The sequence below is a fragment of the Branchiostoma floridae genome, chromosome 2 (genome assembly GCF_000003815.2).
Source record: "Branchiostoma floridae strain S238N-H82 chromosome 2, Bfl_VNyyK, whole genome shotgun sequence".
In the NCBI taxonomy this organism is placed as follows: Eukaryota; Metazoa; Chordata; class Leptocardii; order Amphioxiformes; family Branchiostomatidae; genus Branchiostoma; species Branchiostoma floridae.
Genome location: NC_049980.1, coordinates 21,603,910 through 21,622,609, shown reverse-complemented (window position 1 = coordinate 21,622,609; position 18,700 = coordinate 21,603,910). Strand labels below are relative to the sequence as shown.

The 18,700-nt window shown below is 40.7% G+C and overlaps 2 protein-coding genes across 5 annotated transcripts in view; one reads left to right on the top strand and one right to left on the bottom strand.

The window, feature by feature from the left end:
• The window catches only part of LOC118431390, a 34,398-nt gene extending 24,625 nt beyond the window's left edge, over positions 1–9,773 (top strand). Inside the window, exon 2 of the mRNA XM_035842581.1 lies at positions 7,062–9,773. Within this exon, the coding sequence (XP_035698474.1) occupies positions 7,062–9,333 (2,272 nt within the window). The 3' untranslated portion in view covers positions 9,334–9,773. The remainder of the gene's footprint in view (positions 1–7,061) is intronic.
• Positions 9,681–18,700, bottom strand: part of LOC118431395 (myeloid-derived growth factor-like) — a 25,593-nt gene continuing 16,573 nt past the window's right edge. Inside the window, exons 2-8 of one of the 4 annotated variants that reach the window (XM_035842677.1) lie at positions 18,372–18,478; positions 17,555–17,608; positions 14,795–14,856; positions 13,738–13,825; positions 13,420–13,480; positions 12,250–12,371; positions 9,681–10,897 (exon numbers count right to left, since the gene is read on the bottom strand). In XM_035842677.1, the coding sequence (XP_035698570.1) occupies positions 12,286–12,371; positions 13,420–13,480; positions 13,738–13,825; positions 14,795–14,856; positions 17,555–17,608; positions 18,372–18,478 (458 nt within the window). In that variant the 3' untranslated portion in view covers positions 9,681–10,897; positions 12,250–12,285. Of the gene's footprint in view, positions 10,898–11,199; positions 11,314–12,249; positions 12,372–13,419; positions 13,481–13,737; positions 13,826–14,794; positions 14,857–17,554; positions 17,609–18,371; positions 18,584–18,700 lie in introns of those variants that run through there. The other 3 variants (XM_035842694.1, XM_035842685.1, XM_035842689.1) reach the window with 3 other exon arrangements.

Sequence of the window (18,700 nt, the reverse complement as noted above, 5' to 3'; positions counted from 1 at the left end):
GAGACGGCCAGCTTATGTTACTGTCTTATGCCACCGGAGGAATCTGCTTGGAGATTAAGTAAGCGCTATAAGATTGGCCCTAGCGTCATATATCACCGATACATATAACATAACTAAGAATGTAAACCTGCGGTAAAGGATTACGCTGTTGATGATATACCTGATTGTTACAAGATGACAAATGTTCACTGTAAGGCACTGTAACACGCACCGCAAAGTTGACAGACTAATGTATCATTGATGTCAGAAGATTCTACGAATCAAGAGATGATTTCAATGTCCTTTATGGTAAAAAAAAAACAGTTCAGAAATGTGCCATGTTTCACCTCTCGACTTCTTTTGATTCTCCTAATCTTTCTCCGATTTATCTGGTCAACTGAAATTTCATCGAATGTATTGTCAAGGTGTTAAAGCTTGTTGCTAATAAAAGATATTTCCACTTTTGAATCTAGTCTACCGGCAAAATTTGCCCCTAAAATTGCAGGAAATTGGGATTCAGGGGGACCAGATTTCAAAATTTCTAAAGTCCCCCCTTGGGACGGCTCCCGCCTTCGGCGCTGAACATGGTGGAAATATGCTGCCGGAGCGTCGTTTACAAGCAAAATGTGCCCCTGAAATGCAGAAAATGAAAAGTTTCAAAGGGTCCAGATTTTAAAAGTTTATCCGCCCTTCAGACGGCTTGCGCCTTCGGTGCTCACGTAGTGAAAATATGTTTGGGCGGTATGTCTTTGCCCTCAAATGTTTTTTTTTTCTCTAGAAATTTCATAAGATTTAGCTTGATCTGTGAGCAAAATCTGTCTCTCAAAATGCAGGAAATGGCGTTTCAGATGGTGCAAATTTCAAAAACTCCCCGAAACTACCTTGCGACGGCTCGTACCTTCGGCGCTTGAAATGGTGAAAATGCATGTATATTTGTATCGGAAAACTGATCCTAACTGCAGCCGCCATATACTCATATGTCTTAAGAAATACAGTGACAAGCTAAACATAATGCATAATTCGAACATACTAAGAAACCAAAACGTGTCGGTAGAGCAACCAACAGCATCATACGAAGTTCCCGACTTAGAATATGTTCTCTACAAAATACTACTCCGTGTTCCCAGAAGCTCCGTCAACGCCGCGGTATGGGGAGAACTAGGAGCTTTCCCATTATACATTGACACCCAGACTCATCTGATAAAATATTGGCTCAGGCTGCAGAACATGTCTAATGACAGACTAGAACTGTGAAAAAATCACGATGTAGCTGTCGAAGGACACAAAGCTTGAGCTGCACATGTTCAAGATATGCTAAGGCGACATAGATTCCGAAATATTTGGCTCAACCCTACCGTTGACGCAAATATTTTGGAAACACATTCAAAGAACGCATGAAGGACACATTCCTCTTTGAATGGAAACAAAAAAATAAAAAAGAACAATAAACTCAAAGCGTATTCTAAAATAAAATCTCAGTTCGTTATAGAAACTACCTCTTATCTATTCAAAACAAATATTTTGTGAACAGCATTACCAAACTGAGAATAAGTGCACACTGCCTCGAAATCGATAAAGGTCGTCAACATAATATACCAACAGATCAGAGACTATGTCCTTCATGTCAAGATGACACTAGCATTGAAGATGATTATCATTTCATTATGACTTGTCCTACATACAATGAAGAGAGACAGATGTTAATGCGATCAATCACATGTAAGTCCAATGTATGTCTACCACACACATGTGATGACACCTTCAATATACTTTTATCATGTCATGACTCCATATCTATCCACCTAGGTCAATACAATTATCACGCCATGCAACAAAGAAACGGCACCATTCATAAATAACGTTTGACAAATATTATGTCGATAATAGCATAGAAGTTCTCAATCTGATGTATGTTATAGTTCCCTTTATTCCCGCAGATTGCACTCAGTGTAGTTTATAGTATTGTAGTAACTGGAATTGTTGTGATATAACGTATATATTAGACTGTACATTTTGTTGTCTATACATTTCCCTACATTGTCACTGATACAACTATTGCACAATGAACCATCGTCCTAGTTTGTATTTTTGGGGCGTTACCCTAGTATTATATATATTAAGCTAAAACCATGTGTATTTTGTGTATCTTTAATAGAAATGCCACTAACCTTAGCTTAATGTACCAGCAAAACTTGTCAATCAAAATACAGGAAATAGTCTTTCAGAGGGTCTAGATTAGACACGTGCTTGCCTCCGGGCCCTCCTAGTAGGGGGTTTGATTATACAACATTTCCGCCCCAACTAAAAATTGGTGCCGCCGCCTCTGCACCTATAGACTGTATTGCAGGTTCCTTTTTTAATCTCCTTGGTGTCACTATCTCGTTGTCCCGGGTTTCATTAGCCTCACAGAATCCCACACCTGGATGTTAGGTGGGTCGATTTAGTCAAGCAAAAGTAATAGGCTAAAAGTTGGCAAAATATGAAGTGCTATTTGTGTGATGAAGACTAGTATCTGATAGAATTATTTCCAGATCGGTGATATCGACTGTGTTGCCGTCGCCATTATTATGTTACCTTCACAGAAGGGAACATATCTGTTTTTGCTTTGTTTCTTCTTCTCCGCACAAATAAGGTCAACGACCTGGACCAGACGGCTGTCACCATGGTAACCGGTAAAGTAGCAGGCACCATGTGGTGTCCGGTTACATAATGTAGCAAATGTCAGATCTACAGGGGCTTGGGTCACTACATTTAGAAACGTGTTCAAATAAGAATGAACAAAACAGTTGCCAGTGTTAGACTACAACATGTGAAGGTACCATTCTGTATTTGCTTGCAAATATTACCTTTCTAGTTTTGATTCCTTTCGCTTAAATCTAAAAGTCGTTTTTCAGCATTCCAGAAATTCCAGAATACATATCTGTCTTAGTATCAGCAAGATGTAAACTAAGTAAGTACTCAACTCGGCACAAAAAGTTTGGAATATCAACTTCGATTGATCATATTTCCGTTGTTTCTGCATCAATTTCATTGTATTACATATCAATAGAAAGCTTGTTTGCTTCTCTAGAGCTCTGCTTTAATTGGTCAATAGTTTGCCAAAGTGTAAGGAAGCAACGGACACTCACATATCAAGCTCACATACAACAACCTGATCTGATGCTCCTTGAGAAGTAATTTGAGAAAAAGTGAGCGAGCAACTATTCGCCTAGGTGAGGGTCTGCATGGGGGGATCTTGGTAACGATTAACGGTGAATTCAGGAGGCCCGGTAACGCTTAACGGTAAATTCAGGAGGCCCGGTAACGCTTAACGGTAAATTCAGAAGGAGTTTAATACAACGCATAACACTTACGTAACATTGACGTGCATTCCTATCCATACAGCGCTAGAGTAGGGGTGAAAATGGGTGAAAATATCCGACTATTGACATTGTGAGAAAATATCCGACTATTGACATTGTGAGAAGCAAAAGGTACCCGGAACCTGGAGGAATGACAGGGACAATGTCCATGACAGGCAGATCTAGAGTTCCCGGCCCGCCACAGAGACGGCGGCAGCAAATTTCTCATGGAGGGATTGAACTATTGTTTCAGCACATGGAGCGCCGGAGCCGCGATGCATCCTAGGGGGGTCCGGGGGTATGCTCCCCCGGGAAAATTTCAAAATCAAGACCCTCTTAAATTCTATTTCCTGCATTTTTCGGCAAATTTTGCCGACCGACTAAGCTAGGTTGATTTTGACATTTTCATCTAATTACACATGGTTATAGCAAGGAGCTTTTACCTGATAAAAGCTCCTTGGTTATAGCTTTTGGCCTCCACCCCAAGAGCCGCCGACATATTTTACCATTTCGATTCGAGCTCGGAAGGCACGAGACGTTGTAATATAAGTCCGGAGAAATTTTAAAATCTGGACCGTCTGAAACGCCATTTGCTACCTTTTGAAGGACAGATTTTGCTGTAAGACGAAGCTAAATCAGATATAACATTTTCTTAGAGAGAAAAGGTTTTTTGTGCCGGAAAACTCACGCCCCTAACATATTTTCGCAATGTCGTCGTAAGCGCCAAAGGCGCAAGCCTTCGCAAGGGAGAAACCTCATTTTCTGCATTCTAGGAGTACTTTTTGCCCGAAACTAAGCTTGACACTGAAATCTGTATGAGTGGTAAAGTTTTTGAGGGCAACGCTTCCGCAACATATTTTACCCTGTTCCAGTGTTCAGAGCCGAGGGCCGGGAGGCTCGGAGAAATTTTGAAATATGGACCCTTTGAGACGCCATTTCCTGCATTCTCAGGGGTTCTATCTGGAATTAGACTTATTAGAATTAGAATTGTTTTCTTCATGTCTGTTTGGCTGGCGGACACGAAGTCAACTGTACAGAATGTAAAGCCCAACAAGAAGGCCCAGAAACACGTCAAAAACCGCAAAAACCTCTGATTGGGGAGAAATAGTAACGCTGTAAGTAGCGATTCACATGTAGATTTTGGGGCCCGGAAGGAGGGTAAGGTATATATACATTTGTAGCTCAGCGGTGAAAGGGATCCCATAAGCAAATGGCTCTATGTTTATATGAGCTCTTACTGGCAATGTATTTAATGACATTAAAGAGATGAAATATATATATATTTTTTTTAAATTGAAGGCTTAGATATCAAAGAGATTATTTCAGGTTAATACTTTTCTGCTTTATTTGAGCAATAGTTTGCCCAAATTAAGAGAAACAGCAGACAACACACACAAAGCTCGCACATGTACAGCAACCTGATGCCGCCAGATAAGTTGATACAAAGTGAGTCAGCAACGATTCTCTTAGATTAGTGAAAGCAAGGAGGTTATATAACCTCCTTGGTGAAAGCAATATTTCCTTGGCGTGATAAGAGACATTATAGTTAAGTAATGTTCTTCCAACCACCGCTAACTGACAGGTCTAGACATGTTAGTGTACTCTCCAAGCAATGGTGTTTTCGCCAGTTTTTGACGTGTTCAGTTGGGTCTCTTTGCTGGGCTTTCTATTGTGTATTGTTTTCTTCACGTCTGTTTGGCCGGCGAACATGAAGGCTCCTGTACAAAATTGAAAGCCCCACAAAAAGGCCTAAAACACATGAAAAACAGCCGAAGCGCAACCTCTGCTTGGAGAGATACAGTATAATACACATAGTGTAATACACATCTATGTAGAATTTTTGCCCTGTAGGAGTGTAAGGTAAATATAGCTTAGTTCACGGTGATATGTACTCCCCACGCAAAAGGACTGGTTTTAACGTTGTTTTTTTATTTCATTTTGCTATGTCGCCAAACCAAGTGTTTAAAGAGGAAGTTTAAACAAAAAAGAAGGCCCGACAAAACCGGCTGGAAAAAAATGTCAAAACCAGTCGGAAGCTCCTTGCAGAGGTTTGGGAGCATAATTGCGGCATTGTTATGTGCCGCGTCTTTCGTCCGCCCTCCCCAACAAGGGCGGGACAAGAAAGAGGCATATGATAAAGTCTCAAATTTTTCCCAACTGCTCGGAGCCGAATCTCTGTCTGGGGCGTAAGGGCAGGCAATATGCCTAACTAGTCGATCCATGGTGGGTTTGATAACAAATACACATCTGTGTTTGGTTGGTGTGAATGAAAGGTGTAAAAGGCCCCTCCCCCTGGAGTTAATCCTCGATGTAGTTTTTCAAAACCGACGTCGGTTTTCAAAGCGATGTAGTTTTTCAAAACCGACGTCGGTTTTCAAAGCGATGTTGTTTTTTAGAATCGACGTCGGTTTTCAAAGCGATGTGGTTTTTCAAAACCGACATCGGTGTTCAAAGCGATGTGGTTTTTGAGAACCGACGTCAGTTTTAGAAAGCGACGTGTATTTTCAAAACCGACGTCGGATTTCGAAAGAGCTTCGACGTCGGGTTTCAAAAAAGCGATGTCGGTTTTCAAACAGCGACGTTGCAACGTAAAATAACGAGCGAGAGGTGACCGTGACATCGGATACCTAAAACGTCGACCGACGCGCAACCGGGCTATCGGCCTCAAAATACAACGCTCGGAACCGCAAACTACACAATTACCCAATTGGGTATCACTTATTGTCGCGGGGATTAATTTCGTGGTAGGAAGGAAACGGAAGTTTTCGCAGTGTTTGGAGTTTGTGATAGAAACAATACTGCAGTAAAGTAAAATTACAAAACACATGTCATATTCGCTGTGCCATGGTTTCGCGGTAGGATTATATTCCAACATTAACTTTCTGTCTCCCTACATTCATTTTTCGTGAAGCGTTCTTTATTTGAAGAAAATGACTAACAATTATCATTGGAAAACCTGTTTATTGCCATTCAAGACTATATGCTATCTGTAATACATGTCAATACGCTTTCATGATGACTGATGGTGGGTAGCCAAAGAAAGTGCCGAAATGTCCCAGCAAATGCGAGACTATGTTGGTAGAGAAATTCTTGAATGTCCGTTTCTTATACGACCCACTCACATAAGCAGCAATTGTACTATCGAATGTACTATCACTGAGAGGAACATTAAAAAATCATGCAAATAAGGTTTTGATTAACATCACATGTTTCCATCGACAACTCCCAGTCATTCTATGGTAAACGTGACTAGCATATGGAAAATTCAAAAATATGGATAATATAGACAAACCAAAAACTATACATCCCCGCAAATCAGTAGCCTTTTCCAAGACCTGGACTATTATGCCAAATTAAGAATTGGTCTAACAACTCTATCTTCCTGCCACTCCGACAAGTCTGATCTTTGCGGCCATCCTTCCGATCCCACTCACTAGCTGTCACTCAACTGCGATGCGCACAAACAATACTATACAATGGAATTGATAAAGTAACAACCAAACTTTGTGTGTTAGATTTACAGGTTGTATAGGTTAAACTGCCCGGCCAACAACCTTGAAATACCCAGTGTGTTATGTCTGGAATCGTGTACTGTCTGGAGCATAGAGTAAAGAAGTGCTCCACCCTGCATACGTCACTTCGCGGTTTCTAATATGGTCATGTTTTGGTGCAACTTGCTCTGAGATGGCGGCTCAAGTGCCTAGATTTCTGATCAGTGAGCATTTTCAATTCACTTTGCAGGGCAAATCCATCGTCGGATATGGAGTCTTTCAACAACATGCTTGAAGACGCCAGGCCAACTAGAAACTGCTACACAGATTTTCACTCGCATGGAGCTCCTTATGTACCTGTGGATACAACTCCAATAATCACGGCGGAAACGACGTCATTCAAAAGCAGTAGATTTGGACCCGGAGAATTGATACCACTTCAACCAAACGCATGTGTCGAAAGACCAGACTTGGAAGACTTTCGGATATCTAGAGGTAGGGAAACATGTTTCTGTCCAGACTGTTTGCCTTTGCGCCGATGTAGTTCAACGGCCTCCGGCAGCATTTATACACGTACAAATTATTTGAATGCAAGGACTCCCACATTCCCCTACCAACTGCCGCCCTCCCACGTCTCCAAAGCGCACGAACCGACGACACACACCCTGGCATTCGCACGTAACCGTTCATATCATGCAGGAATGCAGCCGGAACGGCCCGTAGGGTTTCGACCGCCACAGCGGCACTTCATCGCTTTTGACCATAGTAGTTCACCATACATTCACAGGATGGGAAACACTGACAATGAATACGTGACCGCTCCACAACCCACGTTTGTTCGACCAGGCATCGGGCCAACGAACCCTGCCGACAAGCTGGGTTACGGCCCGCAAATAGACGAAGAACCTCTCGACCTTTCGGCATCCGGTAGTAGTGCCAAATTTGCGTTCTTCGACAACAGTCAGAAATGCGGACGCAGCATTGGCACAGAACCTCTTGTAAAGCGGATAAGACTCAGTCAAACCCAACCAGCAGAAATAGACACTAGAATGTTGTCGTCTTCCCGTGACGTCCAGAGGACAAACGTGTCCACTTGCACAGAAGGTCCCAAACTTCCAGACTTAAGCGAGCAACCAAGAGGTGATATGCTCGAGTTCCGCCAGGAGTGGACGGCACTTCCAAGAAATGCATTGACGCAAATGCCAGGTCCTAAACCACAACTTTTCGCAAACTCCTTTGTTGGTTTCTCTCCTGCGTCTCCCCCGCACGTCTCAGGTCCTCCAGAAAATGTCGCAGAAAGCGCACAAAGTTCTTTAGGGGAGGCTACCCAAATGATAACTACTGCGGGAGAGAGTCACCAGGTTGGCTACATCAGAACTAGTTGGGACCGGAGTGAAGATAACGCGAAGACAATGTCAGTGGGTATGGCCCCACCTTGCTTACAGCCTCGGGTGTGCACTGGTAGCCCATCGGTGAACTTGCAGCACGAACAGCAAGTGTTGATTAACGACTCACGTCGTCATGGAACCGCTACTTCGTCCACAAACACCGCTCAATTGCAAGATGGTCAGCCATTTCGCGAGGACACAAGTAAGCATACGGTGCTTATACCTATAGGTAACGTTATCGTCCCTGTTCACGGTATCCGTGCGTTCAGCATCGCAGAAAGGCCAATGATGGTGCAATGTAAGAGTGCCCTCGCGCCACAGGAGGAGAGAAGTGCCGAATGTGTCAAATTGCGACAATACCTGACGAGCGACAATGGCGTTGTTGGAGTTCAAACACATTATCAAGCTAATGCATATACAGACTTAAATCATGACTTGCGTCCTTCCAGCATTAACAGGCCATCTTCTAAGGTAATGACGGAGAGTTGTACGAAGTCCAAAGGAAACGCAAATCAAATTGGGAGAGACGAGATTGCCTATCAGCCTCCTTTGCCGCAGCACCAACCTGAGGTCGTGAATCCATTTGCGACCTCGCCTGATGCCTGCATTACGAGCTCCCTGCCTATACTCGTGTCTTTACTTACAGGATCAGTAGAGTCATATCCCACCCATCCCGTTTCTTCGCCAGCATCCTTGCCACCAAACGTTACTGCGCAATTCGTCTCACCTGACCCCGCTTTACAACAAAGCAATGGCGACGACACTAAGCCCAAACGGAGGTCTGTGTCTATGGATGTAAGTTTGAATTGTGCGGGCCTATCAGAAAACCGTCCTGAGCAAAGCAACACAAAGTGTGGGTCGGATGAACATGATGCATTCGCCAACGCCCGATTGCCCAATGACTGTCCAAACAAAGTGCCATTACAAAAGAGATCACTGGGACCGATGGCAAGTCATGAACAGCCAAAATCATCAGAAGGACATGTTAACAAAAGGAACGAAGATGGGTGTACGTGGATCGATCAGGCTATCGAGGGTGTGGTGTTGGGAGCTCTATTCGACCGCCCTTTCTCAGAACTCTTCGACTACTGGATGAGTTGTCAGCCTGTGTTCCTTGTGACTGAAGGGCATTAAGAAGTCAGTAGGCTGGGATGCCTTCATTTGTGACCAGATAAAACTAGTAGTTCAGGGTCAGGAAAACAGGACAGAAACCAATGTCAACCAGCCATTTGTAGTCCCCAGTTCCACTCCTTGGGAAAATGTGAATATGATTGTAACGTAAAAGACTCAATAACCAAGCATCTAGCAAACAGGAAACGCCAAATGTTGCTGTTTTCATATCAAATTATCAATGTTTTCGTCAGTAACATGTGTTCCAAATACTAGCAAGTCGGTCACAGACACATGTAGGCTGGACACATTTGAAATGGCATACGTAAAGTGACCAAGACAAAAATTTAGGTCTTCTGATAAAAAAAAACTTCCTGAGTAAGAAAGAAGTGCAGATAATTGTATTTCAAAAAGTCCTTAAAGAATGGAGAAGTGCACAATACTTCTACTAGATGCAAATAAAAAAAAACTATTACTAATAATTTCTGTTGTCAACTACACTGTGGCATTCTTAACATGCAAACTCGTTATAATCTGTAGGTTTTGCTTGTAACAGCATATTTCTATCCAGCATCTGTGTGACCATGCTGTCTGGGGAAGGCTAAATGTACATCATACTTTTGAATCTCTAATTACAAATCTGATAAATCATTGATACTGCAGTATGAAAATGTAGAAAAATATGCATTAATGCTTTATGTCAAATCTGAACATCATTTGTCTAGAACTATTCTTACCATGGATTTTGTTTTCTGACTGTAACAACTAACATGATTTGTGGCAGACATTTAAGTAGCATAAATGTGTAGATTTTTCTATCTAACTATATGAATAGACATAGAGTGTAGGTAAAGCTACTGACTGCTTCACCATGTACATTACATCTCTGAAATCAACTACAAAGTATTTTTGTAAGAGTCTTTGGGTTAGTAAGAAAAATAGCACCGTACAGTCTGACTAACTTGTTACTCAGCTCCAACATTTAAATGGTTTTCAGCAAACATGTATATCATTATCATCAACATTAAGCACCATCATAGTCAACACTAACAAATAAGTAGGCACACCTTGTTCAACAAAAGGCAGTCTTTGTTTTTGTGGCAAGTTTAAGTGCAAAAAGGTGTTATGTTTGACATTCAGACTCTTGTGCCAAAGAATAAGGTGTTATGTTTCAAATTGAGACTGTTGTGCCAAGGACAGCATGTCAAGGAAATTAAGCATCTTTTAACATTGTCTCACTTGGATCACTGCAGGACTAGAACTGTAGGACATGTACAGTAAGACTCCGATTAGTGAAGCTGATGAAGTTATTGGTTGTGAGGTAGTGTTCCTTCCATGATTCAACAGAATGGCATGCACCCATACGATTGCAAAAGCTGCCGCACATCTCACAATATGCTGTTACAAATACTACCTCTACTACAGCTAGTTGTACTACAAAAAACTATTCAACAAGATAGTTTCCTTAAAAATCAGGGGATGAAGAGTACAATACTGTCTCATCACAGTTCAGTATGGGGCTGAAGGGGTATGCCTAGTGCTGCCAGACGACTCAGGTTACCCTTGAACTTGCCTCGCCTAGATGAAACTGAAATAAGGAGAACGTGTTAGTGTAAAGTTTATTGAATCAAAAGGTAGTCCATGTAACATATCAACGCAGTGTCCTCAACTAACATTGTGTAAGAAAATGGGGTCACTGAAAATTGCTTGTAAAGACTCTATTTTGTATCTTAGACAATAGCATTTCCATTTTCTCAAAGCTTGAGTTTGTAAAAAGTAGAAAAAAAAAGCTTTCAACTACAATGAGATTTTTTAGAAACACTAGTTTCAATAAGTTATCATCAGAACACATAACAAAAGTTTTGTTAAGTGATGGGGTTAGTGTCTCACATACTGTGCCTGTTATGGTCAGTAGATGGCGTTACAGCTCTTCATGCACACTGTGGGGGCGTGCCACAGCAAGCAAACGGCTCAAGTGACCTTTGAATCCATCGAGTGATAACACTGCAAGACAACAATGTTTCAAAAAGGCTGGAATACCTATAATGTCATGCAGACGTAAACCCTTCAGCTTATTTGGACCAACTTCTTGGAAGAACTCTCAACTGTAGCTTTCCAAATGATACAAGCTGCTGAGTGAAGAACCGTGGCTGCGTTTTTTTTAGTAATTGACTCTTGTGAATGTTTCATTGGTTCATTCAGAAGATGGACTTGATAAGCTTCATTAACGATTATCATGCGGGTAACATTAGTTATGCCAAGGAGGTTATCTGTTGAGAAGATAACCTCCTTGGTTGTACAAAAGAACATGACATCTTCAAAGAGAGATAAATTGTCATTCTGTTCACTGCCACAAGATAAAAGGCTCCCCTGGACAAAGGAAAATAGCTAGATACTAGTAAAAGGGCATTACCTAAAACTACAAGGAAACTTATGCTTTTGATATTAACTTCAGAATAATGCAGGGATGGAAGCAGGCAGGAACTACATTACAATACAATACAATGGAATTGATAAAGTAACGACCAAACTTTGTGTGTTAGGCTTAAAGGTTGTATAGGTTAAACTGCACTGCCAACATCCTTGAAAACATTGATTCTTTTCAATTAAAAGTACTTAGAAGCAAGGTTCGTCATATTATACTGAATTTGTTTAAGAGTGGCCTGTGGGTTGAAAATAGTTGACAAATTTGTCATGACAGGATTAGATGACTGATGGTGAGTGACATACTTACTGCAGATTTTAATGTGATTGAGTTTTGTCAGTAAAGTGATGGTGTACATACAGTTGTATCATGTGCTTCAAGGGAGTGATTCATGACAGTGTTATTTAACCTTTTCCAAACTGCGGAAGTCCTTGACACCTAATTTGTACAAGTAAGGAGGTTAGTTAGCAGGGAGAAGATTGACAACACGTTGAAAAGTAGGCTTGTCGCTGCACCTGAAGAATGGGGTGCAGATAGTTGTTCATGATGCACTAAAGTTCCTCATGTGGATGGCGCATAAGTGCCACAGCAAACAATCTGCTCACATGACCTTTGAACTTTCCTGGTAAAGATGTAACTAATACAAGGAGACAAGTGGCAGCATCAGAGCATGCACAACATTCAGCAATGATCAGACATTGATAGCTCTGTAAATCATCAGCCAGTTATCTGCATTGTCATTGGACAATCCATTCTCTTTCCTAGCCAATCACATCAAAGATAATCCATGCCTCTTTCTATTGAGCTTCCCCAATCAAGGAGACAGTTTGGCTATGTCTCAATGAACAGCAACGTTCAAACAAAAACAACGCACTGCCTTAGAGCTCTTCATGGCGAAAGTGGGGATTCCCAACAGCTAGCATTCTGCTGATGTGACCTTTAAACTTTCCCTGCACTGCAGAAACTGACATGCAAAGGGAAATTGATTGGCAAAGTCAGCAAACAACAGTTCAGATCTTTAGAAAGTCTTAAGGTGAACAAAAGAACTTACTATACTAAGAGGGCTTTCAAACAACTGTTGGCTCAATACAAATAATATGATTGTAACTATAGCATACAAAATTTACCCCATATGCCTTACATGTATGAATCATAATTCTTGGCAGTGAACATGAGAATGTTACCAATACAGTCAAACCTGTCTATAGCGGCCACTATAAGTTACACGTTTTCAGTACCCCCTAGTCTTTCTAACGAAGCAACATTGCCTCGACCGTCTCAAAATTCAACTGACCCTGCCAAAGTCAAATCTACCGAAACTAACTGATATTGCCATGCGGAATGTTGGTAAATTTGGCCGAAAGAAGACTTGCACCCTCGCAAACTATGATTTTAAACTCAACGCAGGGTGACATACGGCCACTGTATGGTCGCAATATGCAGTGTCTCTGTATCTACGGGTCCGTAAATCGTGTGGCCGTGGCTGTGTTGGACAGGTGGCCGCCATAGACTATTTCTTAATGCTTAGGTCAATGGGAAAAAATGCAAGGGACCTACAAAAAGTGACAGCGATGGCCAGGTGGTCGCTATGCAAAGGTGGCCGCTAATACAGGTTTGACTGTAGTTGCCATTCAAATCAGTTATAGGCATCACCCTATCTTGGGACACTCAGGATGATATGTTACCTTCCATTTTGTGTTTGTCTACCATGTACTCCTCTGCTGGTAGTGACACAGAAGGCTCACCCTGAAATTAACACATACAAGTGTCAGTAATTACAATACATGTACATGTACGCTTGGATGATGTATCAAATATAACTACATGTATGAGGCAGTATTAAGCACACTGAATACTGGAATGTTTCAAATTTTACAAATCTTACTTTTTGCTCCATACCACATGACATCAGGAATGGCCAGTGAGGCATTATTTTACATAATATTTTTGTACAAATGTTTTTGTACAGATGTTTACAGCTTACAAAGAATGATCTTGCTTACATATGCCTCCCCATTGTTGATTTCCTTGACTCCTATCAGGGACATTTTGAACTGCTTGAAGTTGAGCTCAGAATTTTTTGGGCCTGGCCTATGGAGAAAAGTGAGGAATGGGTATCATTAATCAAGTGTAATTGTTATGTAACATAACTCCTACATATTCTATGTTATGCAACAATATAGACACAAACAGATGCAGGACTATGGACCAATAATTATAGTCATTCCAGTTATCAGATGCCACAGTGAAAAAAAACTAGTTGGAAAGCGTTTTATTTTACAGATATTGTTGTGGCAAAAATATAGGGCTCAACATGTACATTGCTATTTGATACTTCAACATATCAGTCTGTCACTTGCAATCAGAAACAGTGATGCTATCAAAAGTACAAGAATGACAAGCCATTACAATCACAGCATTTGTGTCATTGATTAAGCAACATTTAGGTATGGCCAATGTTCTCGCCAGGTCTTTTCAGCTATGCTGTGACTTGAACCCCCTATGCTGACTGGCTTGGGCCCCTACCTTGTGTTTTTACCAGCGAAGGGGATTTTGTTGTTGTTTTGCAACAAAGGTAAAAAAAATGTATTTCACTAAATTTGGCCCTTAAAATGCAGGAAATAGTGTTTATGAGGTTTATAAATTCAAACATTTTCAGGGGGAGGATTCCCCCAGACCCTCACACCTACCAAGATGCCCTTCTGCTGTGAAAACATTCCTGGTAAGAACACTGACTAATGACTGATGACAAAATTGTTGCTACTTGCCAATAATTCTAAGTACAAGTTATTGGCCTGTGAATTATTATAAAAGACACTTCTAGTAAAAGGAATGATGAGAATTAAAGGGCAAACATCACTAGGAATTGCAAGATGCTGATCTTAAAAACTACTTTTTCCTTTTTACTATTTTTCCTTCTCATCCAAACCTGTAGGAAGCCGTATCACACTGTGACTACAACCACAGCCCTCTGGTTATCACATGCCATTCTGTTACAAAACAGAGTTCATAACAAAGGCAAAAGGGTAGCAAGCCGAGAAATGTGACTCTGTAATATACCTCTCTGCGAAGCAAGAGTATGAGCTTTTGTCCGCAGCTGTATTAAGTGTAAACCTCCATGTCTGAAACAAAAGGAACAATGATATCATCACTCTCTTTCCAGAAGAAAGGCAATATTACCCCTCAATGTTTCAGGAATAGGCTGTTAAATCCGGACTCTAAGACAGTGTAACGTGTCATTCCTGCCAACAGAATACCGTTTTAGTAAAAATTAAAGTACTCCTTTTGCTATCCTGGTATAAATACACATAATGAAAGTTAGAAGAAAGTTGTGCACTTATCTTTGTCAATTTACATCTCTGTTGTTACATCAATGAAGGTTTAATACACATCACATCCAGGTGTCTATGGTTCACAATATGTTGTTACGTCAATGAAGGTTAAACATTCAGGTAATAAGACAAGCTAAAAAATAGTTATTCAAGCAACTGGATCTGATTTTGAAAAGGGTCATAGACCATTTCTATTTTCCAAAACCACATTCAGTTGCTTGAGTAACTTTTATTTGGCAAATCTCTGTTATTCTTGTTCATTAACATTCATTCTTATCACTTCAATACTTTTTAAATTTGATAATTTTCTTAGAATAAAACAAGACAGATATTGTGTTTTATCATATACAGTCAAACCTGTCTATAGCGACCACTCAAGGGGCTGGAGAAATATGGCCACTATAGACAGGTGGCCCCTGTAAAGAAAATGTTGATCAATTGACCATGAGCAAGCTACACATGATTTCAGTTCCCACTAATCTTTCTCACCAACGGCAAGTAGCATTGTCTCGATCGGTAAATTCACCAACAAAGACTTGCACTTTAATGCTCAAGGCATGCATACCTTCTGCTACCGCCAAAATGACCCTGTCAGGAACTACAAATCCTTGCAAACTACAATTTCAAACTCGGTGCAGGGTGACATAAGGCTGCAGTATGGTTGCAATAGGCAACTTGTTTCTGTATCAACGGGACCGGAAATCGTGTGGCCATGGCCGCGTTGGACAGGTGGCTGCTAAGCCTATTTCTTAATAATTACGAATCCAAGGGACCGACAAAAAGTGGCCACTATGGCCAGGTGGCTGCTATGCAAAGGTGGCCGCTAATACAGGTTTGACTGTACATATACATATATATATATATAGATAGATAGATAGATAGATATATGAAACATTGAAAATTATCTGCACCAGACAAACCTTACCTGCACCTCTGTGAATTTAGGAAGTATGGATCATACTAAAATTGTTCAGGAACCATTGCTTTTTTTTTCTAATATTGATAACAACAATCCACATAGTATATTACCTACATCATACATATGACATTTATGTATAAATCCCAGTAAATGGACCAGTGCAGGTTAGGTGCAGGTAGACACCAGAAATACCTGCACAGCTCCAATCTTACCAGCATACAGGTGGTATTTCGAGCCCTGATGATATACAATTTTATACATATATAATATATACCTCACCATCAGCTCTACCAGCTTGCTAGGGGCGAAACAGGTACAGCGTAGTAGCTTTATTATGAAATCACATACTCAAACTATTTATAAAACTAGAGTTCCACGAACACATACCTTTGCCAAATAAACCAGGCTTGTTATGTAGACATATATGTCTTACTCATTACATTTTATTTTATATGCCTGAAGTTGGTTCATTAGATTTCACCATTGATTATACAAATTAATGGTGCATAATTGGTATCTCATTATGAACGTTTTCACTTAGGCTACCTACATACCAAAAATCGTGACGATTCTTCAACACGTTCATATTTCTCATTAATTATGCAAATGATGACCTCATTTGCATAATTAATATCTATTGACATTTCTCTCCTTCTCAGCTACATATGTGACAGTCACAAGTTTGAAGGTCCTATCATGGAATGCAGTGTATTTATAAAACTTTCCTCATTAATTATGCAAATTAGCTGTTGATTTGCATAATTAGTATCTCATTATGCAGGCCTTCACTTTGGCTATCTACATACAAAAAATTATGACAATCCGTCAAAACGTTCATATTTTCTCATTAATTATGCAAATGAGGTTGTAATTTGCATAATTGATATCTATCGACATTTCTCTCCTTCCCAGCTACTCTCCAAGCAGAGGTCGAATCGCGCAGATATAGTAGTAGTCGAAAAAATTACACTCGCGCTCTTCCTAGCTAGATATGTGACAAGTTTGAAAGTCTCATCATGAAAAGCAGTGGATTTATAAACTTTCCTCATTAATTATGCAAATTAGCTGTTGATTTACATAATTAGTATCCCAATATGTAAGTCATCACTCTTTCTATCTACATTTCAAAAATCATGACGATCCTTCAACACGTTCTCGAGTTTTTTTCGTCCAAAGTCTGAAAGGAAAACTGGCGCCTGCAGTTACAAAAAAGACGCTAGGAAGCCCAGACTCACAGCACTCACTCTCTGGTCCGGGGGCTATTTGCCACTCATCAGGACCACAGCATGTCAAGAACACGAGATATTAAAAATTGAGGTACCGCTGCAGTACCTAAGCAAGCCGCTAGGGGGCCCATTATCAAATTTGACCTTCGTTTTCCCGACCCCTACCCACCTACCAAATATCATCAGGATCCATCCAAGGCTTCTCAAGTTATGCTGTTAACACACAGACAGACAGACAGACAGACTCAAACGCCTAAAACATAATCTTAGCTATTCTGGCAAAGGTAATTACATTTTTAAAAAATAGGCTTTTGAAGTTTTGCTTCCTGATAGTGATACATACCTCTGTTTCTCCTTTTGGAATCTCGTAGGAGAGTCTGCATGTGAAAACATCATCCTGAAACCAAAGAGTTGAAAAGTTGGTAAATTTGTAAGGATAGGAAGGGAAAGGAGGTTTCACAGTGTACGACTCGCTTTTGTCTGTTGATGAAAATTCTGGTAATGAAAATATACAAATTTGCTTTTAAAGTTTGTCATGATTTTCAGTATGAGGTCACCGTGAAACAAAATTAAAACCATCGTGCACATTTAAGGATATGGTATCAAAATGATACCGGTCTGATAATAATTCATAAAAAATTCCATCACTGTGACTGTCATTTGCATACTGACCTGGTCCATGTACATGAATGCATGCATAAATGATTTGCTGTGAAAAGCTCCCTGCTGTCAGTATGCAAATGTCACTTGTGGAACTAATTATACAACAACCATATTCATGAAAATTTATGGGCTGAAATTCTCATGGCACTCTCAAGATTTTGCACAGATTGCGCAGATTGTGCGAGAAATTACAATCTGAAAGAGCAAAAATTCTGTACTGCACATTGGAAACTATCGTACGTAGCGACATTTGTAGACGTGTGTAGTGGTATCGCGCATATCAGTACCGTTATCTTTTGGCATCGCGCATAATCTGGATTCTGTTGTCGCATTCCTACCATCCACAAAATCAAACCGAAGACGCCACCCACGTGTAGCAAATGCTGTTTTTCCCGTACTACATGTACGAGTTCGATTAAACAAGCGGAAAGTGTGGAAGAAGCAAGATCAAAGCGGTGTAGTTCACAAAAATAAGGAACGATAAGCCAGATTCCTACCAGATTCCTCTCGAACGTCTTCAGCCCCTTGCCAATTTCAAGGTCAAAATCCTCGGCATACAGCCCGTCATCCTCGTACTTGAACTTATACTCGTCTGGAATATCAACTGGAGTAACAAAGACAATGGAAGATACGAGACAGAGAAACAGTAACAAACTCTTGCCCACAGACGCCATCTTGGACTTCTGAGTTTAGAACGCAAGTCAAGATAATCCTGCGACCAATCACAGCACGAGCTGTATAATCTCGTCCAATCAGAAGTTGGCAAAGTTGCGATTTGTGATTGGTCACTGATTGATAACCTTATCTTGCCACGTGGATCTGCCTT